General features: G+C 44.8%; 2 protein-coding genes across 2 annotated transcripts in view; both read right to left on the reverse strand.

The window, feature by feature from the left end:
- Positions 1–1,125: 1,125 nt before the first annotated feature.
- On the reverse strand, positions 1,126–4,133 carry e2f6 (E2F transcription factor 6). Its single transcript, XM_028396544.1, has 9 exons — positions 3,868–4,133; positions 3,117–3,449; positions 2,985–3,025; positions 2,841–2,896; positions 2,507–2,693; positions 2,075–2,230; positions 1,815–1,929; positions 1,596–1,737; positions 1,126–1,525 (listed from the first exon to the last, which is right to left on the reverse strand). The coding sequence occupies exons 1-9, from the start codon at positions 3,982–3,984 to the stop codon at positions 1,479–1,481; spliced, it is 1,194 nt and encodes a 397-aa protein (XP_028252345.1). The 5' UTR covers positions 3,985–4,133; the 3' UTR covers positions 1,126–1,478.
- Positions 4,134–6,511: 2,378 nt separating this feature from the next.
- Positions 6,512–23,927, reverse strand: part of myt1la (myelin transcription factor 1-like, a) — a 46,852-nt gene continuing 29,436 nt past the window's right edge. Inside the window, exons 10-24 of the mRNA XM_028396558.1 lie at positions 22,612–22,702; positions 20,163–20,273; positions 19,682–19,956; positions 17,472–17,770; positions 16,768–16,992; positions 14,836–14,987; positions 14,063–14,131; positions 13,732–13,794; positions 13,567–13,650; positions 12,051–12,272; positions 11,877–11,968; positions 11,695–11,798; positions 11,475–11,618; positions 9,920–9,982; positions 6,512–9,018 (exon numbers count right to left, since the gene is read on the reverse strand). Coding sequence (XP_028252359.1) covers positions 8,878–9,018; positions 9,920–9,982; positions 11,475–11,618; positions 11,695–11,798; positions 11,877–11,968; positions 12,051–12,272; positions 13,567–13,650; positions 13,732–13,794; positions 14,063–14,131; positions 14,836–14,987; positions 16,768–16,992; positions 17,472–17,770; positions 19,682–19,956; positions 20,163–20,273; positions 22,612–22,702 — 2,135 coding nt within the window. The 3' untranslated portion in view covers positions 6,512–8,877. The remainder of the gene's footprint in view (positions 9,019–9,919; positions 9,983–11,474; positions 11,619–11,694; positions 11,799–11,876; positions 11,969–12,050; positions 12,273–13,566; positions 13,651–13,731; positions 13,795–14,062; positions 14,132–14,835; positions 14,988–16,767; positions 16,993–17,471; positions 17,771–19,681; positions 19,957–20,162; positions 20,274–22,611; positions 22,703–23,927) is intronic.

The raw sequence follows: 23,927 nt of genomic DNA on the forward strand, positions 1-23,927 counted from the left end.
AAAAAGATGATGTATGTAACTCACCAAGTTTAATTACATTTAGACCTAAGATTTTGTATAATTAAAGGCATTTTGTGAGAGGCAGGGGTTGACTCACAGCATCCAGGGCAGTCAAAGGGAATGGTGTTTGTGCAGAGGTCACTGGTAGTTTCAGGAAGCTTCTGATCTGGTTTAAAGAAATGTTTAAAACAATGCAGGGTCTCCTATGGGAAGGGAGGAATCACTGACAGTGCCGGCCTCTATTTTGAGCCACAAGGGGGCTCCCTGCTGCCAGAACATGAGAGCCCTAAGATGGGCAGCCCAGCAGTAGCCTGAACACCTTTCAGCCCAGGCTGCTGAGAGAATGATCGCATCCAACTCCTTCAAAACAGCTGATGCAAGAAAACTAAGAAGATTTTCTCAAACTGAGATAGCTAAGGCTATCATTAACCACTTTAAAAGTCTGTGTCCTGTCTGGTCAGGCTGGATAATGGACGGGGGGTGCTTGTTTACCCGACTGGATGTTTAGTAATGGTTTTCCTGTCAAGATGTTGAAGTGCAGTAGGCCTATAGTCGGCCAGGTCTGCCTCCTCCCTGCTTTTTTTTTTTAGAATAACAGAAATATTGGAATCATATAGTGTCTTAGTAAAGACTTTCTCCGTCATAGAGTTGGATATCATCCGAAGAAGGCGGTGGGGCGAGGATGTCACAAAACTTCTGATAGAATTCACAGCTGAAGCCATCAGATCAGGCCGCCTTGCCTGATGGAACAGATTGTATAGAACTAACAAATCCTTGTAATGTGATGTAGTTAGAAGAGTGCCTGTTTCAGATACAATACATTCATCTTGATGCTTTTGAGTTTCCCGGGGTATCTCAACTCGAAATGTCCTCGCTTTAATTTTAGGAGAAGATTATTAACTTGGCTACTCAGGATGTCACTGGATTCATATTTAAGTTTCAATATCTTTTTAGTCATCTGGAGATTTATATAAGACCGTTTCTTACAGATTACAGACACGCACACAGGAGTCGTATCCGAGTAACAGGTTCATGAAAATGCAAATTAATTTATAACTTTTTTATAATGCATTTTACTGCTTCTGTGTTTCTTCTGTGTTCAAAATAATCTGGGTTCAGCTCTTCTTTGGTTCCTCTTTGCTTCAGTAAATGAACGTTTTTTTATTGATTACAGCATCTCAGAGGATTTTCTGTTCAAACCAAGATGAAAACATTCTTTCAACAAAACACTAAATACAAACATAATAATACAGAAAATCTAAGTCAGAACGTGATCTTAGTGTAAAATCCAAATCCTCCAGAAGCAGCCGCTCGCTCCTCCTGAGGTCTCTGTGCAGAGTAAAGTCCAGCCGCTGGCTCTGACACTGATGTGTTCGAGCTTTCTGGTTTCACCTCCAGTCTGAACTGTCTTTGAACACTTTGTGCAGCGTCCAGCTGTCTCTTTAGGTTCATCAGTTGTTTTTTGCGCCTCCTGGTGGTCAGCTGGTGGCCATGGGCTCTGCAGGTGTCTCTGGACATGGAGACTCTGAAACAACAGCAGCAGCACTGTGACAGCCAGCTGAGTCCGAGTGTGTGTGAGCGTGTGTTGTCGTTACCTGTGTGCAGCGCTGCCGTCTTTATCGGACCTTCCTCCAGCGTCAGGAAGCAGCTGCTCTTCTGACCCTTCTCTGTCCCCATGTCACAGGTCAGCACTGTGATGGGACCGTTGCTGCCCTTCAGATGGATCTGGATGCTGTCCTGAATCAACACATGACAGTATGTAAACATTAAATGATAACAAAAGAAGCATTACAACCCCGTCTGTGACGCTTCACCTCTGTAGGTGCAGGAACCTCCAGCTTGGTTTCCTCTGGAGCTTTGACGATGATCACCGTCTGCTCCTGGAAGGCTGCGAGCCGGCTGACGTCTCTGTGTGTGACGTAGGCCGACGTGGAGGAACAGTTAAAGAAAACCAGTGTCCGACTCAATCTTCTAATGTCTGTTTTTGTGAACTTCTTATCAGAATTCTGAGAACTCAGAGTTTTGATTTTGAGAAGTTAAGTCCGGACTCTGCCCAGTGTGGGTGAAAGGATATGCAGAGTTCTGCAGGTCGTCGGTCATGTCGAAGAGCTGCTGCGCGCAGCTTTTGATGAGGGTGTCCAGCGTGTCCTCCACCAGCTTCAGGTCGTCCAGCTCTTTCTGAAACTTCTGGTTTTTTGCCGACAGAAAGTTCTGGATGGGGACGCTTCCTCTGGGTGGACGACAGACAAACAGCAGATTTAGTGTGATGCTTACAGACAACACACCACACCTGTTAACAGAGCACTAAGCCATGGAGGGTTTCTAATGCAGCTGTGTCGAGCGTCTGTTTTCTTCTGGAGTAAATAATGAACCGTGACTTTTCTGACGCACAATTAATCAGATATTTAAAGAACAAATGAATAGATTCTAATATATTTTCCCTGGTTGTGTTTTGTTGTGTTCAGGTAAACACACACGGGGAATAATAACTCATCTGCTCACTCACATCCACTTGATCCTGTTGGCCGACTGCTTCTCGATCAGGCTGATGCCCGATAGGACGTTGGTGATGTCATACACTCGCCGCTTGCGGGTCTTCATGATTGTGGTCACCTGCCTGAGGTCCAGCGAGCAGTCCGGCGTCCTCAACATCAACTCCAGGAACCGCGTAGTCAGCAATGCCAGCGACACGTCTGAATGTAACACAACACTTTAATGTCAGGATGAATTTAATGTTACACAGTTCTTCCTGTGTTTCCTGTGTCCTTTTTACATTTAGGGACTGATATGATTTAAAAACATGAACTCTGAGAATCTATTCTACATTAAGCAGCACGCACCGTATCTGCAGAAGCTCTTGCCCTGGAACGAAGACGCCTTCCGACCCAGATTGTTGCTTAAAATAAAGAGACAAACATCTCAATAAAAAAAAAATCAAAATTCAAAGTGCTCTGTAACATGTCATAACACAGGAGCTGTGTTACCTGGTCACGTAGGCCTCTAAAGGCCTCTTGGCAACTGGATCCTGGAGTTCAGAAGAAGGCAAAAAAACTGCTGAGGTCACACTGGAACATTTTACAGCCGCACCTTAAAGAACCTGAAGTCGATGTTCTGACCTGCTTTGGTGAAGCTGGTGCAGGAGGTTCTGCTGCTGGAGGCTCTGTATTAGCAGCAACATCGTCTCCACCTTCGTCCTCATCATCGCCACCAGCGCCTCCGTCAGCCCACTGGTCCTCCTCCTCCTCCTCCTCCTCCTCCTCCTCAGAAGACTCAGGTCCCCAGTGGCTCAGCATGCTCAAGGCCCCGTCCAGGCAGGGGGGCATGATGGGAATGGCATCACTGCTGACCCCATCAGCAGAGATGTCCTCTGGCAGGAAGTGGTCTTCACATATTAAATGCTGCTCTGCAGAGTCCTGCTTCTCCGTCTCCCTCAGCGCTGCCAGCCATACCTGTGCAGTGTGTTAGACACGTTTTAAACTCACCATCACAGCTCCATTAAAATAGCTTTAAAAATCCTGTGTGCTTAAAACCCTGATGAAGAGAAAGCTGCAGTAAACTATTACAAGACATACGGTATGTTGACTTTTTACTGTGCACATTGTAGACCTTTTTAAGGGGGTACCGCTAAAGTAATGAAAGGACTATGACACTTCAACAGAGGCTAAAAGGTTGGAAAGTACTAGCTGCCGAGCTAACACGCGTCAGTTAAAGCAGGGGGTCCTTTAAATTGCCGACTGGCACTTTAAGACATTGCGTTAGCATCGAGTTAGCTTTTAGCATGGGGGTAACTGCAGAGTAAACACTTAGTAATTAGTGTAGTTAGCATGTAGCTGCACTTTGAGTGTGTCTACAATGATATGCTGGTACCTTGACCCGCGTCGGGTCTTCGGGGAAGCTGAAGAACCTCTTCTTTGGTCTGTTGAAGATCCCCCGGTTAACATCAACCTCACGGTTCGGACAGCCAGATACAATACACTTCACCATGCTAACCGTCTCTTCTCCTCCAGGACCCGAACAACCACCCGGTGCTAACCGCACATCAGAACCGCGTCCGAGTCAGCTACAGTTCACAAACAACCGCCACAAACCCGCGAGTGTGATGGTTTGTTTATGTCGCGTTTCGGCCCGGAAGTGACCTGTTTAGACCCGGAAGTAAAACAATGGAGGGAACGAAAGCACGTTGGCGCCAGTTTTGCGCCCCTTCCGGTAGTTTGTTGTTTCTCTGTGACGGCGTCTGTCGTATAAATGATCTATTCAATGACAAACATATATTTTTACTGTTTCCAACTCTTAGACAAATAGTATAGTGATTTAATTCGATTTAGGGCTGTGAAAAGTTGAAGATTTCCACTGTTTAAAAAATAAAATAAAAATGGCGGACCGCCTCCCTGAGGTGATTGTTGATGAGTGTCACCTGTGTGGGGGGTGAGTGACGCTAGTGTTGATCCGGCCAAGCTGGGGCCCTCAGCGGGAGGACGCTGCTCGTTTAACGAGGTAATAACTTCCCTTAATATTAATATTGCACTTACCATTGAACCTGTATGTATGTAACAGTTGTGAAGTTTCTCCGTGGACTTAGGAAGCACTGACCAGAGTTGTGCAATGTGGTTTCTGTTTTTGTTAAAGTACACCGCGGTGTGGGAGATCTGTGAGTTACTTGCACACTGTGAATCAATAAAGTTTGTGAAACAGGAAATGGTTACAAATGTCCAGACAAGGCTGCAGTTTGTCTGTGTCTTATGACATGTCCATATTGTGCAGCAAACGATGCTGTTAATGATCATATTTACTCATGTGGTCATGAATAAAGGGGAGAAAATGCTATTTTGGTTGGTCTTACTTTCCTCGATTTAAAAACTGTAATAATTTACGTAGAGAAGATTGAAGCAAGGCGTCTGGACTTGTAGAGTTTTCTTGAAGACGTCTCCCTGCTCATCCAAGCAGCTTCATCAGTTCTCATCATCATCAGAACTGATGAAGCTGCTTGGATGAGCAGGGAGACGTCTTCAAGAAAACTTCTCTACGTATGATGACCTGGATGACTGAGAATCTTCATCAACTGTAATAACTGTATTATTTAATTTTATCAATAGAAATGCTGTTAAAGGGCCAGTACACCCTGTAAAGTTGGTTGTTGGGGGTTAGGGAGGTCAGCTCTGTCTCCAAATGACCTGAAGTCATTCCTGGTTATCACATATAAGAAATTATAATTCAACCAGCCCCTTTATTCCCATGAAGACCCCTTTAAAAAAATAAACCTCAGAAATGGGTGTTTTTCATCTGCCAAAAAGTGATCGTGGCCCCCACAGAGAGCCCAGGGGGTTATTTCTGCCTCAAAAGGACTTGGGTTCATTCTTGTGTGTGATGTTTAAGAGATTACACCTGCCTGTCTTTGCTGCCAGTGAGGCTGTGCTGTGTGCATGTTGATTCTCACTTGCAGTGCTGTGTGTGGGCCGTGGGGTCACTGCCTTCTTTGAGTCTGTGTTTTAATCAACTCATGAGTAAATTAATTCATTGTCATTTAATTGTCTGCATTAACTGTATCCTTCTGGTATTTTCTGATCGCTGAGTGCTGGAGTAGATCGTGTTAACGATTTTCAATAGAAAAATAAGTACGGTTTATTACAGAACCAATTATTACAAATACAACTGAGTTTAGCCTGTTTTTTTTTTTTTTTATAAAGAACAGACAAATCTCTGAATTTTCTGGATATTCACCTACTTAATGCAAAATTCATTCAAGTAATGAATTTAGAATAAATAATATAATACTTGCTGTCAAATGTACTTTTTTTCTTTTTTTCCCGTTTTTAAATTTTTCGACATATAGTACTGTCAGATTTGTTTCTACCACCTAGTTTTTGTATTGTCAGTGGTTTTCTACACATTGGTAAAAATGATGAAAGTGGGGAAAGGGCCAGCTTCACTCAACAATAAGACTTAATCTAAGTTTTATTGTTAAATAAGATAAGATAATCCTTTATTAGACCCCCATAGGGGGAATTCACAAATATATTCTGCTTTTAAAAACATAAGAACTTGCTGTATGTCTGCTGTGTTGTACTCTAACATAATCATCAGGATTTAAAACAGGAGCAGGCCGTCATCAGTGTTGCAACACAAAATTTATTCAGAGCAAGAGATGCCAACACCAGCATGATAAAAATTGTACAAACTTCACAAGTCAAATGAAAATATCACGTAGCAACTCGTGACTTTAAACATACAGCAAAATCATCAACGAAAACCCCATGCCATGTGGTCAGAGAACTGCCAGTAACAGAGAAGAAGGGGTGAGAGGAGAGAAATGATTGTTGTATAAAAACCCCTTATCAGTGCACTGCCAAAAAGAACATAACATCTTCATAAACGGATGATCTCACAAATATTCATATGGATTTCTTTTGCATTCTAGCATGGCACATGTTAGTGAGATTCTCTATGTAAATAGTTACAGTTTAACTTTTGATATTACAATATCTAGTGTATTGACTGTCTTTAAGTGGCAAAATTGTGCTTTAACTCCCGTTTCCTTTGTTATCAATAAGTGATTGAATAAAAACACAAGCTGTCAGTCTATCTAATGCAGAAGTTCACTGGCAGGAAGCTGCAGACGTAAAGCTCCGGACAGAGAGGTGAAGTCAGGGAATGAGGCTCTGCAGTCAAAGTCCAAAGAAGAAACACTTTAAAGGAAAACTCCCCAGTTTATCTCCTTCCTGTGGCAAACTGAACGAATAACTGCTAGAAATCAGCTTATTTAAAAGTTTCAGACTGGTGTTTGAAAATGATAAAAGTATATTGTTTGTTTATTGTCAGTGGCGCGTAGCCAACCTGTTTCCATCTGATCAGGTTTTGGATATTTAAAAGCAGTAGTAATACTAAAGCTACATCTTTTGTCTCCCCCTTCTGGTAGTCACAGTAATTACATTATAGATATTTGCCATGTTTGGATTTTTGGTAGATGTTTGCTCTGAACACAAACCTTCTGTAACATGTTCTCATTTCTATGTGAAACATGAGAAACTCCCCCACAGTAATTTTTACCATGCTTTTAGTTGCTGTACCCCACCCTGTCTCCATGGTTACATTTGCTCATCTTGTCTGATTTGCTCCTAAAATCCCAGATCCAACATCTCTGTTTGAGGTTCGATTGGATGTGGGGTTCACCAGGGCGCGATTTCAGGCCCATTTACTTTTTAGGCCGGTTGTGTTTTCTGGTTAAGATGAAGGAAAAGCAGTCGAAAAAGGAAGGAAAAGCAGATCTGTGTGAGCAAGTCATTTAAGAACACCAGTAACGATTGTAAGTGATGTCAAAGTGCTACATTTGGCCTTACATTAAAAACAACTTTCGGGTGAAGGTCAGGTGTGCTGTTTAGGTTTGGTGAAGGGGGGTAGAACATATTTTAGCATTTTGTTTTTGGTCAAAACTGGAAGTCTGATGAGAAAACACAGCAGGAGGTCAGAGGGAAGTTTTCCTTTAGGAAAATCAGTTTTTCTGGTGCCAGCACAAAGTCTTGCCAAAGTCACAGTTTCCACAAACTCGCTGTACAGTTTTGCTTCATTTACCACGTGATAATACTTTGACATACTCCAATAAAGTGCATGCATGATTAACGGTGTTCAGAAAACGTACTCTGTGGTTCCAGACTGAATGTCATCAGAAGGCCGATTCAGATGAAGGAACGACTGCTGGCTCTGGTTTTCATAACTCTTTTCAATAACAAAGAAAAAAACAAAAAAACAACCGAAGAAGTAGAAGCGGTGCTTGGTCATCACGTCGTCTGGCATCATGTCCCATTGTGGCTCAGACAATAAGATGCATGACAGGAAAGACAATTTCTACAGAACAAGTGCAATATACAGTGACGGATGGGGACGTTTTGACCCTGTAAGTCCAGCGGAGCCGTCAGCCTAAAAAAAGAAACGTATCTACAGATCCTCCTCCTGCTAAGTGCCTCAAGAAAAACATCAAAACATGGAAACAAGGGTGTCCCTGTGCAAAGTCGAACCAAAGTCCTTTCACCCACGTCCGATTCCTAAAACGTGATTGTAGTAAAAGGTTCATACAAAACGCAATACAATTATAGTTAGTAAAAAGATCTATCAGCTCTTTGCTAGTTTAATTCATAAGAAATTGCATATACCCAAACATTTTCCATATAGATTGCATCCATATCTAAACAAAGGATTTAATATTATCATACCAATATTGCTGACACGTCGTCCTATTAGCTAGTCAAGGTTGATGATTTAAAATAAACTCACAATGGCAGATTGTCTCCTTCGTTTTCTGCAGCCATTGGTCCTCCCGCAACAAACAACTCTGAAGGGGATGATGGGATTTTGCACCAGAAAGTTTCCGTGTCATGATGTTTGAAATCTGCTTCCATACAATTCTTAGCTAAAGATTTACAGTAACATTAGAGTCCATGTTTTGGACCTTTAGAAATAAAAACGAGTACCTTCCAGCCTGTGGGGAAAGCCTCTCAGAAATCGCCGCTCTGCTCCCTGTTAAACCCGTGACGCCCAGTTTTTCATGTAGCGCACTCAAATAAGAAATGATTTAAGCTTACAGTAAATCAATACATACATATACACCAGGATGTGCATACATTAGCAGCTATAAACAGTACATCACATTATATTAGGTCATATGAAAATGTACAAAACGTGAATGTTTAAAATGTTTTTTTAAAGCAAGGCAACGACAATCAACATAATAAAAAAGAGATACCCATGGAGTCGAGAGCATAACCGCAGAATAAAGAAAAGAACGATGGTAGATTACAGCAGCAAAAAACAACCCATCCCCTCTCTCTGTTTGTTTGTTTTTTTTCCGTTGTTGTTTTTGCTTTGCATTTGTTGTTCCAGCCTCAGTCAGACCTGGATGCCCTGAACGGCCTGTTTGATGTTCTCCAGCAGCGCCTTGTTCTCCGGGCTCTGGTACTGGTCCTGGTGTGTGTACATGTCTGTCAACGTACTCACATATGTGTCAAAGTTCTGTTCATTCATTGGTTCCTGTGAGGAGGAGGGGAAGGGGGAGAGAAACCCACGAAGAAAACAAAGGATCAGGCAGGGCACGTATGTTTGTGTGAAACATTGTGGAAAAGGGATTTAAGGAAAGGTGGTCAGCAAGGGGGAGGAAAGGGGGCAGGGCACCATCAGGACAGCATGGCTCAAATATTCTCTTTTTATTGTTAAGATCCATCTGAAGTCTACAGAGTGCAGAATCCAAACCATGCAGAAATCAGGACGGGGATGGTTAGCTGATGGAGGATGGAAGGTTAATGTTTAGCATGTGGAAACAAAATCAGGATGTTTAAAACTAATGGGAGGTTAATGGGACACACACACACCTGGAATTCATCTAAGCTGGATGTTTTGTTGTTGGTATGTTTCTCAGATTAAAACTTGGTTGGAGAAAGTTTAGATTTATGTTCCATTGATGATGTGGTCAGTTTTTTTACATGTGGCGTTCCTCAAGCCTCAAGTTTAGGCCCACTTACATTTAACTTTCCTTGAAGATTTTGCTGTAAACAGTAGTGGATAGCTGTGTCTCACTGTGAATAGAGCTGCTCGGCTGCTACATGTTCTGTAGACATGCACCACTTCATGTGATCAGACCATATCCAAGCGATGCAGCTGCCATATCAATAGCTGATGATGGTATCAACTCCTGACATCCTATAATCCTGTTTTTAGCTTCTCAAATATCTTAAAGCGCTAACGTTATTCAGCTAGAATCGTCCACCAGGAGGTTACTTAGAATAAAATGTCACCATTAACATGCTGATCCGTATACTGCAGTATAGACAGCTATGATGTGCCACAGTGAGCTAAAGGAGTTATAGAGGGGGAGGAGGGGGATGACAGTGCAGAAGAGAAGGATAATTGGATAAAGGATAAATGGATCTCTTACTCTGGGAGGCATCTGTAAACAGCAGTTATGCTTTACTGGGGCCTCTTTCTGTGGCAGCGGTCTCTACAGGAGAGGGTGTACAGAGAAGTCTATTAGCCTGCTGAACACACAGCCGCGGCCCCAAGCTTCATAAATCTACGTCCACCTTAAAGCAAGTCATTTCTCCTCCGTCTCTGTTCACACTGCAGCTCAGCTCCGAAGAATGTGTGGAGGCAAACGCACAAAATGAACTTTTAGGTTCTGATAGGTCAACGCAGAAGTAACGCCAAAGATTTAAATCTGAGATGGAAGTCCTGCAGTGTGAGCAGAGCTTTACAGCCACTTTAGAAATGTTACGGCATTCTGGGAGGGTTCCTTGTTAAGACGGACATTTTTCTTACAGCGTGCTATGAAGCGCTAATTCAGAGGAAGAAAGAGAGGAAGCAGAGCAGCTATAAAACAATCCAGATTATACGACTCCGAGTGAGATTATCCAATTAGCCCCGGCCTTCTTCCACCACTGACACAAGATGGCTCAAAACCGAAAAATTAAAAAATAAATAACGGGGCTGTTTCTCTGTGTGGAGATCTGTGAGGCGTTGTAAAGCACAGAAGAAGCACAGCATGGACTGCTGAGAAAAAAAGAAGGTGGAGAACAGAAAGAAGCAGATGAAGAAAGACCTACAGGACACGGCTGGAGGAGACTTTGTCCTGGGTTGAACTCATGAGCAGATGTTAGCAGGCGGGACCATCCTTACCGTCCCATAAACACACTTCAGTGTTTAGTGTGTTAATAACAATGAATTGAGAAGAAGGAAGCTGCTTCCTGACAGGCTGAATTCAGGACACGTTTGTCTCCGTCTTTAAAGGTTCTGTAGGAAACCTGAGCGTTAGCTCGATTGCTAATGTCAATGAATTCCTTATTGACCATTATCATATCCATTATCCAAATTTGAGTGGAAACAATCTGTTTGAGAAGCCTCAGACAATAACAAGCCAGATCCATGCAGCTAAGTTAGAGCTAGCTGGCTAAGTTTAGCCTTTTTTTGTTTTTAATGTTGTCATATCTACACATCTCTCTATGCGTGGCTAGCTGAGGACTCTGACATGGACTCTGATTGGTCCACTGACAGACTTCGTGGGTCTGGTTTCCCCTGTGAATCATGTTGAATTTGGAGCCAATAGAAGTCTACCTGCTGACATCTGGTAATATTTGTATTTCCTTGTTCGTCTATGCTATGTGGTGCATACACCGCAGAAGCATAAATCAAGCTTGAAGTGTATGACGAAAGTTTTTTGATAGCCAAGAAGTATGTTAGCAAACACAGGCTAGCTGCAACTATAACAGAATTATACTATGAGCTGACTATGAGAAACGTGTTGCCTGCTGCAGTTCACTGAATGGCCATAGGAGGCACTATTAACAAGCGGAATCTGTGTTTCTATTTTTAGAACCTTTGATGAACATTCAACAGATAAAATTACCTGAAGCATTATGGATTTCTGATCATGCAAAGACTGTAAACATACCCGGGTTAGCATTAGCCGCTCGGTTCATTAGCCACGTGTTTCTTACCATGTGTGGAAGCTGGATGTTTGCTAAGCTGTTGATGAGCGACTGGCTGAGGTTGGCCAGCTCGTGCAGCAGGGAGTCGTTCTGCTGCTCGATCACCTTGTTTTCCTCCTCGATGGACTTCAGGTTGGTCTCCATGGTGGTTATCTGCAAGGCGACCAAACCGGTCATCAGAGGAGGCAAATAAAAGGTTCTGTTTTACTTCATAAAGACACCTGGTTACCTGTGTCCTCAATTTGATCATGTCCGACTCCACTTGATTGTTGGACTCATTCAGATCTTTGATTTCTTCATCCAGCTGTTTAATTTCTTCATCGTTTTCGATGCCTGAAAGAATCATTCAGAATGAATAAATGATCTCAGGTTCAGTTATTTCCTTAGTTCCTTAGTTTTCTATTTTCTGACCTTTGCTTGCTCTTTGCTTGATTGTCAGCATTTCCACTCCGCTCATCCGGGCCTTCTTCATGGCGGAGGTGGCACGAGGACAGCCGGAGAGGCTGCAATAAGAAAAACATAAAACCAAATGTTCATTTGTGTTTATCTGCTGCTGCCTCAGTGTTGTAGAAAACTGTATCCAACCTCCGATGTGTCAGGAAGCTGCCGCTGACGTGTCCCGACCCGTCGCAGCCCGGGGTTGGACAAGTCATTCCGTCCGTCTTCCCAGATTTCCAGACGAACTGTGAGCCATTGACATAGCTGTCCTTCTGCCTCTTTGCAGCCAGGGGACAGCCGGATGCGCTCCGGTGAGAGGCGTACTTCCCTGTCACATGACCCTGCCCATCACAGCCTGGGACCGGACACCTGAGAGGAGGATGGTCGAACACAGAGGTCTCACTTTGTTTGTGTTTCCAGGTACAAAAAGAGCATCTCAAACTGCAGCCTGACAACAATCACCCTGGCAGCCATGTTGGACTTGGATCCAGTTTGTGATGACACCATTGACGCTTGACAGCAATAACCAAAAACCTCTTGCAAGGTGTGGTACTGGCCCACAGCTGCCAGGGCTTCCTCACAGGACACTGATTGGTCGTGTGTGCCCCCTTTAAGTGGAAGAGTCTTAGGTGGTGCAGGCAGCCTCTGAAGTTATGCAGGCCATGTACCAGACTATAATGGTGTGCTGATCCAGAAGGTGACACACTTTATTTACCGGTTGCTGTATCTCTCTGTACCCTCACCTCTGGTCATAATATCTGGATACTGACCAGAAGAGAATATGGGCTGCAGAAACAGGGTTCACTCTCTGAAATCAGGTGAAGAGATTCTGAGAGAGGCTCAAAGAGAACATAAAGAGCAGGTCAGGGGGACCTGGCTTCCTTTAGACCTGTGCCACATGCATCTCAGCAGAGGCCATAGGCTGACCCAGGACCGACTGCTCAAACTCCAGTCTCCCCATTCAAACTGTGCTACTGTTAGTTCCATTAGTGTCTGTACCACCGGCATGTCTCCAGTGTGTGAGAGTGTTGCTTAGACGGACACATGGATTCTATGAAACATGTTATTGGGCTAAAACTCCTGGTTCACCCCCTCACCTACACCCTGTCCTCCTCCCCTCTGAGGCCTCCAGACCTTGGCAGTCTAACACTGAGCTGACGGACAGACGACACCTCCTCCTTCCAGACACCACTTCCTCTGCTCCGCGGTGACATTTTACACTGATTAGAATGAGCGCCGCGTCCGCAGGCTGCTCCCCAGCCGAGCTCAGGTTAAGCCTAATTATGATTCAGCCGTTAATGATGATGGCGGACGGAACAGAGGTGGCAGCAACAGCTGGCTGCAGACTGACACCAGCTGAACTTTAGATTATTCACAAGGTCATATTGGTTTAACATTACGGCTCTGCTTTAACACAAATGTCAAACGCTTGGTAGCGCTAACCTTTACTGGACACAGCCTGCTGGGAGCAGGAGGTGAGGCGCAGGACTGACCGCGGCATTCCTCACTAAAGTTAGAAAGGTCAGCGCACACAGGCAGCATCTCAACAGAGGGGAGATGGATGAGGGTGTCATCAACAGAACCATAATGATTCTGATACACTATATACTCATTTATACCCCACAGTGATGTCTGTGTTTTATTTTGGACTCCAAACTCTTACTTGATTGGCTCCTGGTCGTCCTTGTCCTCTTTGTTGTGGAGGATTTTGATGCCGCTTTTCTTGGCTCGTGGACACCCGGACAGACTGCAGGAGGACAGGCGAGACATTTTAAAGATGCGTGCAGTGAAATGGTGCACAGTGTAGTGAGAGGTGATGCTGCCGTACCTCCTGTGGGAGGCGTAGTTCCCAGTGATGTGTCCAGATCCATCACAGCCGGGGGTTGGACATCTGAGGGACAGACAGCGCTTAGTCGTCACAGGGTTGTATCGAAACATCAGAATTATGTCACATATTTTAAATTAAAGCCAGAACTTTGAGTCTGAGGTCAGATTTCAAAAGAAAGGATTAAATGAAATGATTAATTTAAGATTTAGGCTGAAGTTGTGAGATTAAATACAGAATTTAGAGATTTAAATCACAAAACTCATGAAAATTTACAAAATCAGAGAAACATCCGGATGACTCGTAGGCGGTTCGTTGATTTTTGGAGACTCACTTGAGTTCCTGCGAGTTGGTCGTCATCATCCCGCGAATGTTCTTGTCAGCCAACTGACAGCTGGACAAACTGCAAATGGACAAGAGATTCTCAGTTCCTGTCACACCACCAGCAATGTACAGACTTATATCATGTTAGCGTCATTGTGAATGAAAATGTTCCTGAAACAATCAAACAAGAATCAAACTTCATGGAAGAAAAATGTGAGATTTGTGCAGGAGGGGTTCGGTTGAAGCTGGCACGGTGGTTAGCGGATAGCACTGTCGCCTCCATTCTGACTGGGTGGAGTTTATTCTTCCTGTGCGTGTGTGGGTTTTCTCCGGGTGCTCTGGCCTCCTCCCACATTCTAAAGACGTGCTTGTTAGGTCAAGTGATCACTCTGAATTGCCCATAGGTGTGAACGGTTGTCTGTCTGTGTGTTGCCCTGTGATGGACTGGTGACCTGTCCAAGGTGTACCCCGCCTCTCACCCGTATAGCTTAGATAGGGTCCAGCCCCCCATGACAGGACAAAGCGGGTTCAGATTATGGATGGATGGGTTGGGTTGAGCAGACTGTGAGGTTTTCCTTCCACCCTTATGTAAATTCTGTTTTTTGACACAGATAATCCTCAGCCTGAGCTCCACACTGCTGATGCTTCGATATCTGACATGGTCATTTGTTGGTGATATTTTCATGCCTGTATGACACTACAGTATCAGACTGACTGCAGTGAGGCTGAGCAGGCTTTCACTGAACGTTGGACCTCTGCTGTGTCTCGGTGTGTGAGTCTTACGTGATGAGCTCCTTCTTGGCCTCCTTGCACGGCGGGTATTTGTGGTGTTTGGGGCTGGGCATGGTGACCTCGGCCGGGTAGCGCTGCTCGTCCAGCAGCTCCTGGAAGGGATCCAGCTCGTCGCTCTGGTGTAGGGACGAGAAATAGACAGACTACAACACATCACTACAGGCTCACTGTTCATACAGATACAGCACAAATATCAGCACGCACGGTTTGATCAATGCATCTGATGGAACTTTCACGTTTAAAATGAATGACTGGGACTTATTATCTGCATAATTTGTGGACCTATATTTTATGTCTACATGTTGGTGTTGGTGTGCAGGACTGTCTTCAGCCCTCCTGCAGCAGCTGTAGCACTGCAGCCTGCTCTGCAGTCCACACAGCACACCTCCTCAGTCGGGGAGATGAAATCGTTCAGGAGCGCCTGGAGAAATTCCCATCAGGCACCGGGCCTCCTCTGCAATGTCGTGCTTCATTAACAAACGCAATTACTCTCCTGATTAAAACCTTTCAGTTCGCCGCCCTAAATCCAACCAGGCAAATGTAGCAATTTGCTGCATGGATCGCTCTGCGTGATGTCAGATGTGTGAGGGTTTAAAGATGATCTATCGTGTTTTACTTGTGTATTAGTGCTGTAATTCAGCATTTTAATGCACTGTGCTGGAGCTTCTGGTGCATTCATTCAGAGCTGCTGCTGCAGTTCTGCTTCTGTCCACATGGGGGCGCACTGAGACTGCCACAGAGCCTGTCTGCACACATATCAGAGATTTCTTAAGATAAACTGAAGAATAAAAGTTTTCTTCTTATAAAACATTCTTTTAATTTAGAATAAAGTCGTTTTTATGTTGGTTTCTTCTGGGCTGCAAACAACAATAATAACTCTGATTGATTAATTCTGATTAATGCACAAACATAAATATATTAACTCAATTCCATATTAATCACCACTGGAGGCATTTTATAGACATTCAATTGTGTTTTAAACACCTTAAAGCATCACTAAGTCTCCTGATAAATGTGTTCTCCTCACACTTCTTTCTTCTATATGCATGTGAAATATTAGTGTATTATTCATGCCTTTGCAGCATTGAACTCTTTCTATTTGGCGCCTCTGAGGTGAAGAAGAACAACAGAAACTAGGCGGTGATGTACAGTTTTGGCAAGCACCATCATTTTCTGACATTTTAATGCCCCGCTTGGTGAAGCCGTGCACACACACACACACTTGGACCCTTCCAAAAATTTCCTCTTCCATATGTAAAGTGATGCAGAAATTATGCGAACCAGCAGCAGCAGCACGCCCTCGCAGAGCACGTCCATAACTTCTATGTGCAGCTTCTCTGCACCAAGTAGCTCAGAGATCAGCTCGTAATCTCCCCCCGATAATATGAACCCTGTCTTCCTTAGATCTCTCAGCACATTATCTTTAATTTGCCTGATTAGTGGACAGGCTGTGTCTTAAATCAACTTGTTAAAGCTTTAATTGTGGTCGTACAGGCAGCGATGTGCACATAAACCTCCTCAGCCACTTTGAAATTTTGTCTGCAGAGTCTCTGCCTCCACATCACTGAACAGCTGGACAGTTTGGATGATAATATTGATGTTTCAGTAAATCTGTGTGTAAACTGCAGCCTGACTGTAGCATCATCTTTAGATATGAGTCATTAGCTAAGAAACATCTGATGGTTGAACCTCTCCTCGTTTTCCCTGTAACGTGAACCTCTGAAAGCTTTTCTACCAAACCAGCCGGCGAGGTTTTATTTCCAAAGAAAAAGTGTCAAATAGGCTTCAGACACACAGCGACTATCTGCACCTGTAGACGTCTGTATCTGAACAGCCATAAAGCCCTGAGGTAGCCACTGACTCTGACCTCTGTGCGCTCTGTCAGCTCTGTTTGACTCACAGTGACGTGGACCTTCCTGTTACCTCTTTGTGGTCCTGCTCGTCTCCCAGACGTTTGATCTTGGCGTAGTCAACGGGCAGGTCCCAGCAGTCCGTGTCACTCAGCTGGTAGCAGCGGCTGCTGAGCAGGGCCTGCCGCTGGGGCGACATCGGCTGCAGGGGGGTCAACACCGTCCCGCTGCCCTCGGGACCGCCGGGCTGACCGGCCACGTCCACTGCGCCGCTGTCGTCCAGGTCGCCGACCGGACTCTGATGAGCAAAGACAACAGGAATGATGTGTGAGTGTTCCTGTCATGGTTCATATTTAAACTCTCAGATATTAAGGATCTGGAAAACACTGTAACATCGACGAGGCAGCGACCACCAGCAGTCTGACTATCAGACATTTTACAAATAACACTTTAAAAGAACCATAAATCTGACTGAGGAGTTCCACAGGGTTCGACTCTTGGTCCACTTCAGATTTCAAATCTGTCATGCTGAGAGTAAGTAAATAGCTGGATGGAGTTGCAGGTCCTTCAGTTGAATGAAGGTTACATCTCAGACCATCTCAGGCGGTGTCTGTAGGTTCTTAAATCCTGAGGCCGTACTCACAAACATTCTGAGAACTCTGAACTTAAACATTCTAGAGAGGAGGTCTGACCTCAGACCGAAGGTTTGAGTCCTTAGCTGCCTCATCTTGTCCTAACACTGTGCGTCCTACCCCCGTGTGCCCCGCCTCAGATTACCTGTGTCAGCAGGTCCTGGGGTTTCCCTCCCAGAGCGTGCGGGAGCTCCCGGCACCTCGTGGACAGATTAAGGATGGCCGTGGCCGCCATGTGGGCCGCCTCCATGTCGTGGGTGTAGTCGAAGCTGCTCTTGCTGCAGGTGCTGCTAGCGCTGCTTCCCCCTCCGCCGCCTCCCCCACCTCCTCCCCCACCTCCTCCTCCCCCTCCTCCTCCTCCACAGCTCAGGCTGCTGCTGCTGCTGGGGGCGTAGCTGCTGGTGGTGCTGCTGGCCGGGCTGGATGTCTTGCAGTAGCGCTTGGCTGCGGGGAAGCACACACGTATGATTGATCTGTTAGACTGATGCTGGCGTTCGGCCAAACTGTGCTGCAGATGGATTTTCACACAGGATCCAAAACTACAACAAAAAGATGTTCTGTTGGATTAAAAATAGACAAGAAACACACAAACACTGAGAAACACGGAATAAACAAAAATAGCAGCAATTAATAGTAATAATGGTAGTAAAATCTATCAAAAACATGACCAGAGGCTAAAGTTATTTTGGCCAACAAGGCTCTTAAATCGTATTTCATCATTTATATTGAGTCAAAATGTCCCTTTGCAACCATGTCCAGCTCTTAGGATGCACCAGGCCAGTACTTAGAGATATAATGAACTTTCCAGTGGTCCATGAATGCATCGTATCAGCTTAAGATTGTAACGTTTTAGTCAGTTTAGTGTATGTTTGTTTTAAAATCCTGTGCCACTATGACAAGGGACAAGTATCTGTCCAATCTGTAGGACCTGTCAGACCAAATCTAGACTGTTGAATTATATTTATTATATGTCTCAATGTAAACATTCTTGAAAAATAGATCATCTCTGCTAACAAGATTTCATTAAAAACAGAAAATCTGCACTCCTCAGCGCAGCTAGGAAGCCATGCTAACAGCATGACTCACTTCAGACCAGCAGTCCTGTGAGAACAATTCAGAGAGTTTTTGGCTGATCTGCAGCTTTCTGCAGCTGATGTGCAGAGCGGAGTGGAAGAAGGCTGGAAACATGTGAAGAGTTAAGTCTGCACAAATGCCTGAGTCCTCTCTGCTTGTAGCCATTGATTGAGCTGTTTCCACAGAGGAGCAGAGAACAATGAGCCCAGACAGACCTGACATGTGACAGGAGGGGAAAACATCGAGGGGTCCAAGGGGTTAATACGAGTCTCAAAAATACAGCGTTCCGTCCTTTTGTTTACAAGTACTGCTGCTCCATGGAATTATTGACCTTTTTAAGCATGAAACTACAGCAGAGAGGAGCAGAGACACATCCTAACACGAGACAGATGAAGAGAGAGGCAGCAGCACAGACGGAGCTAAAGAAAGACACAGAAACAGTGCAGGAGTGATGCTGATGGAGGGAAGGATGGCAGAGAGGAGGGAGGGAGGGAGTCGTGACGGAGGGGAGCGCAGACACCTCGTCTAAAAACCTCCCTCCTGCCTGCGTCTCATTAATGGCTCCCAGCCAAAGAAGCAGGGCTCGCCTCCATTATCTCTCTCCTGTTTCACAATCCCTCCATCTGCACCTCCTCCCTCCCTCCCTCCATCCTCTGCTCTCAGCCTGGCTTTTCCATAACTCTGCTCTGCTTTCACTCCAGCCATGTGGGGAGCCAGAAAACACCAGAGCTCTAACAAAGAGAACACAGGGAGCACTGCGCATGCATGTGTCACAGCGCTTTTATCATCCAGCACCAAACGCTCTCAGAATGGGAAAACGAATAGAAATCCCTCATAGTGGGCTCATCCTGCAGGTTTCCTTCCCCTCAGTAACACGCAGAATATATGGAGGAGGATAAAGACCGCTGTGTTCAGATTATTTTAGAATTCTAACAGAATTTTTAATTTTAGAATCCTCAAAAAATGTCAGAATTTTTTATTTAAACATTAGATTTTTTCTGCAGAATTCTGACTTCTAATTTGAATTCTAACCCGAAAATGTGACCTTTTCTGATATTTTTTTATATAATGCACAATCCTCCTGCATGAACCATGCTTCTGTGTTTTTATGCTATTTTTGAATTTTTCTGGAAGAAAAATTTTAGGACAATTTTTCGCTGTGAGACAGAAAGCAGGTTGACACCGTGGGATCTAGCTTGTTGCTTCATATTTCACATTTTTCATAAGCAAAATCAAAACATCACACCACAGAGATAATGAATGAAAGTCACGGAGTCTTACTGTGGGACTGATGATTCAGAATTCCGATCATGAATCCACCATCATTCTTCTCACCATCGTATCCCTTCGGGGACGTGTCTCGCCCGTGGTGAGACTTGGTGGAAGGGCCTCTCTTCCCATAGCCGCCATGTTGGCTGTCATAGCCGCCATAGTCGTAGCTGGTCTTGGAGTATTTTTCCAGCTCTTTGGCCAGGTTGGAGCGCGGCGTGGTGGTGGGAACGTTGTTTTTGTAGCCGTACTGAGGGATCTCCAGCTGCTTGACGAAGCACATCGGCCTGGAAGGCAACAACAACAGGGGATGAGTGTGTGAGGACTGCACTGCAGCACCCAGCATCCCTGTTATCATGCAAGATGGACGAAGAGTTCAGAGCGTGCAGGAACTTTGACTGCACCTTTCAGCATCCCACAGTGAATTCAACAATGTGCTGCAGTTAAAAGAACCAGCTAATCATTTCAGTGTGTCACTCAGAGGGGGCGGTACCTCAGGACACGGTCTGACGTCTGACTGGACTTGCTGCCGGTCTCACTGGTGTGACTCTTCTCATGGACCTTTGCCATCTTCTCTTTAGCAGCAATGGGACAGCCGGACAGACTGGAGGAAGAGGAGGAGGAGGAGGAGGGACAGTGACAGCACACAGCCTGGTTACAAACTGTACTGACACACACAGGCACAGCATCTGGCTCTGGATGAAGAGCCGTTCAGTGACAGCAGTTCAGAATGAGATATGGGCTTTAGAAATGGCCTACTTTGTGCTGACCATGACTGACTGACTTATTATTTTACTGACTGGTTTATTGACTGATGGTTCACTAAAACTAAATTATGTTAAAACTGACCTTCCTCCTGTAAACTCATTCACATTTAACACTGTTTCACATGCGCACACACACACACACACACACACACACACACACACACACACACACACACACACACACACGGATTGAAACATCACGAGACAAACACTCATTTTAAAGAATGATAGGAGTGTGTGTGAGGAGCGTGTGACAGATCTGCACGGTGGCGCCTGCTGCTGCTGATGCTGTGAAGGCGTTTCCATGGCGACTGCTAGACATGAAAGCTGGTAGCTAACAGTAGCTTGCTAGCTAGCTAGCTAGTGCTTTGTTTCCTCTCCCAGTGGAGCTGTGCTACATAACACACCCTGCAGCCACGTCTGTGTGTGTGTGTGTGTGTGTGTGTGTGTGTGTGTGTGTGCGCTGTCTGCCAGCGCACGTGTGCTGCTGCCTGTGAGCTAATTTGTTAGTGCCTTTGTGTGTGTGGATGTGTGCGCCTGTGAGGCTGTGTGTGTGTGATATCTGAAGCTCGACGTATGTGTGAGAAAGAGTGTGAACCCTAATCACTTTACATAATTCAAAATATGTGTGTGTGTGTGTGATGCTCTGCTCTGCCTGTTAAACAGCTGAGCTGCTGATGTGATGCAGACACACCTCCAGCTCAAATATGGCAACATTAAAATGTCCCCATATGCACCAAGACCTGAGAATGTTCATCCTACGTGTGGGTTCAGGTCGAGATAATCACCCAGTAAAGTCTAATATATGATGGATGTGTGGCTCACATGTCATTTTAAAGGAGCAATTTGTAGTATTTTTCTGTAAATCATTAGTTTGCAAAAGAATAACAGCTAAGACACCTAGGTACCTGTTGTTAGCATGCTAACCAGTTAGCCACCTGCCTTCATTTCCAGAATAAAAGGCAACAGTATCCGTTAGCATTGTTGTTGTCTACCACAGGAATCATCCAACAACGTGTATGGGGGATAAATGCGTGATCCTTCGCCACATAACGATATCCTCCAAACTGCTTTCATCAGCGTAACCTCGTTAATCTTTCTGTGGTAAATGTTAACAGCAAGAGAGTGCAGACATGTTTGGAGACAGGATTTGTATCCTAGCAACAAAGGGAAACAGTCCAGAAATATCAGGGTTGGGGGTAAAAAAAAAAATGAAGGTAGTGAGCCAAAGTAGCTTCTAGTCTGAGCTCAGTCCCACCAGAGATGAACAACCAGATGTAGCAGTGATAGAAATCATCCAACAGCATGCATGATGATCTGCTGAGCTAAGAGGTCGTGCTAACTTTGAGGACCAAGCTTCTATTCCACCGGTGTGGGAGTGCTGTGTGCAGTTAGAGGAGCCACAAACTACAATGTTGGGTCTCATTTAGATCGGGCCGTATCTGGAAATATCCGGATAGTTTTATTCTGAGTCTGAACAACTTCTGGATATATCTGGATAGATCTCGATCCACCTCTGGGAGGTGACTCGGGTCGTGTACAAAAGCCGTATGTAAACAACAGTAGATTATTTTCCACAGGGCTACGAAGGAACTGCTTTTGAACTGAAAAAAATTAAAGAACGAGCGACACGGGGCATGCACACACGCGGTCCTCCTGAACGGACTCTGTATATTACGAGACGCCACCTAGCGGTTTGGAGGACAACAAACAAGCCGGATTAAGCTGGATTGAGTGCGGACACACGTGTGTGGCTGCAGTGTTGACATGGACTCGGTGCTCATTTCTAGTTTCTTCTGCTCACTGGTGGAGCAGTGGATCTGCTACAGGGCAATTTAACCAACGTGACGTCAACTTAACTATGAACTGCTTGTTCATCAGTCAGGGCCTGAGTTGTGATGCTAATGAAAGACATTCATTCAGACAGGTGTATGGGGGGTGGAGCTGGTCTCAGCTGACAGTGGTCGAGGGGCGGAGCCACGAGCCAAACGCAGACAAACATTCAGGCTCACGTTCACACAACAGCCAATCAGAGTTTCCAATTAGCCTGACGGACACAAAGAGACCACTGACATCACCTCAAACAACACACAGGCTTCTAGATCGGCCTGATAAATCAGACTCCGGAGGTGTGGTTCAGCTGACAGCGGCGGGCCTGAAGCACCACTCACTCACCTGCGATGCGAGTTCCTGTTGCTATTGACATGACCCCGTCCAGAGCAGCCAGGAGTAGGGCACTTTAAAACATTTTCATACATGGCAACGACTTTGACAGACAGGAAAAGGTGAGAAAGACAGCAAGGGTTAGGAGCAGACAGGAGAGTTATCCACTCGGCGGTTAGGCATGCACAGATTACAAGCTGACACCACAACGGGCCAGAAGTTTCACAAAATGAGCTGCGAAAATATTCAGCGACGTGTCAAACTGTGGGAGAATCATGTGCTGACAGCAGGAAGTCAACGTCTAATCACCTGTGCTTCATTTTCACTTCTAACCACCTCGGCTCATTGTTTGTTGCCTCTCAGTAGATAAACCAGCACGTTGTCACTTTTTCCACCAATTTTCTCTCTGTCTGTGGTCGGCTGAGGAAACACCGCACTGATCTGCCTTCTGATCGCTGCGGACATTTCATGAAAATTTCATGAGATGCAGACGTTTGTCATAAACTGTAAAAATCTGCTGTTGAGGGTTCAACTTTCCCTTCAGATCTACATAAAGTCTTCATTTTTTTCTACTCTAAAAAGTGTCAATCTCTCAAACTGCAGTTCCCTAGGTGTCCACTTGAGGGCAGCTCCAAATCTGATACAACCTGTTCTACAGCAGGCTGTAAACCTGTTTATTTCTGCTGTAAAGTTGGACAGTTTAACATGGAGGTCTGAGGGGATGGACCCACAGCCCTCAAGTGGTCACTCGAGGAACTGCAGTTTTTTACACTTGTTGATTTCTCATCTCTGGAGGCCGCTTCCTTCCTTTAATATCGTCTATTATCTCCTCTAACACTGCATAATGCTGCTGGCAAATATACTAATACGTTTGGTGTAATACGTGCATCCTTCACCTCAGCTGTTTATGCAGCTGTACATAATATACCATAAAAATATTACATTTAATATATAAGATAGTCATAACTATTAGATTACAAACATAAAACAAAACATAATTCCAGTTTAGAGGCTGCAAAATAAAACATTGTGTTTTGCATCTCAGAGTAATATTTGAATTCTGAGGTTAGCGAGCATGGTTGAGGCAGGTTCGGATCATAGACTGTATAAATAAAGTGGATGAAGACACCATGATGACACAGATTAGTTTGTTTTAAGTCAGTCAGTCAGAGATGACCATATCTGGACACTTCACAGTGCCATCATCTACAAACTGAACTTCACTTCACAAAGAAGAAGCATCAGACTGACTAACTGTTTACAGCTAGTCTCATTTTAACACGCTCTCACCCCCTGCTGGCCATTAAACGGATCGCATTGGCTTCTCC

This window comes from Parambassis ranga, chromosome 24, assembly GCF_900634625.1.
Source record: "Parambassis ranga chromosome 24, fParRan2.1, whole genome shotgun sequence".
Taxonomy (NCBI): domain Eukaryota; kingdom Metazoa; phylum Chordata; class Actinopteri; family Ambassidae; genus Parambassis; species Parambassis ranga.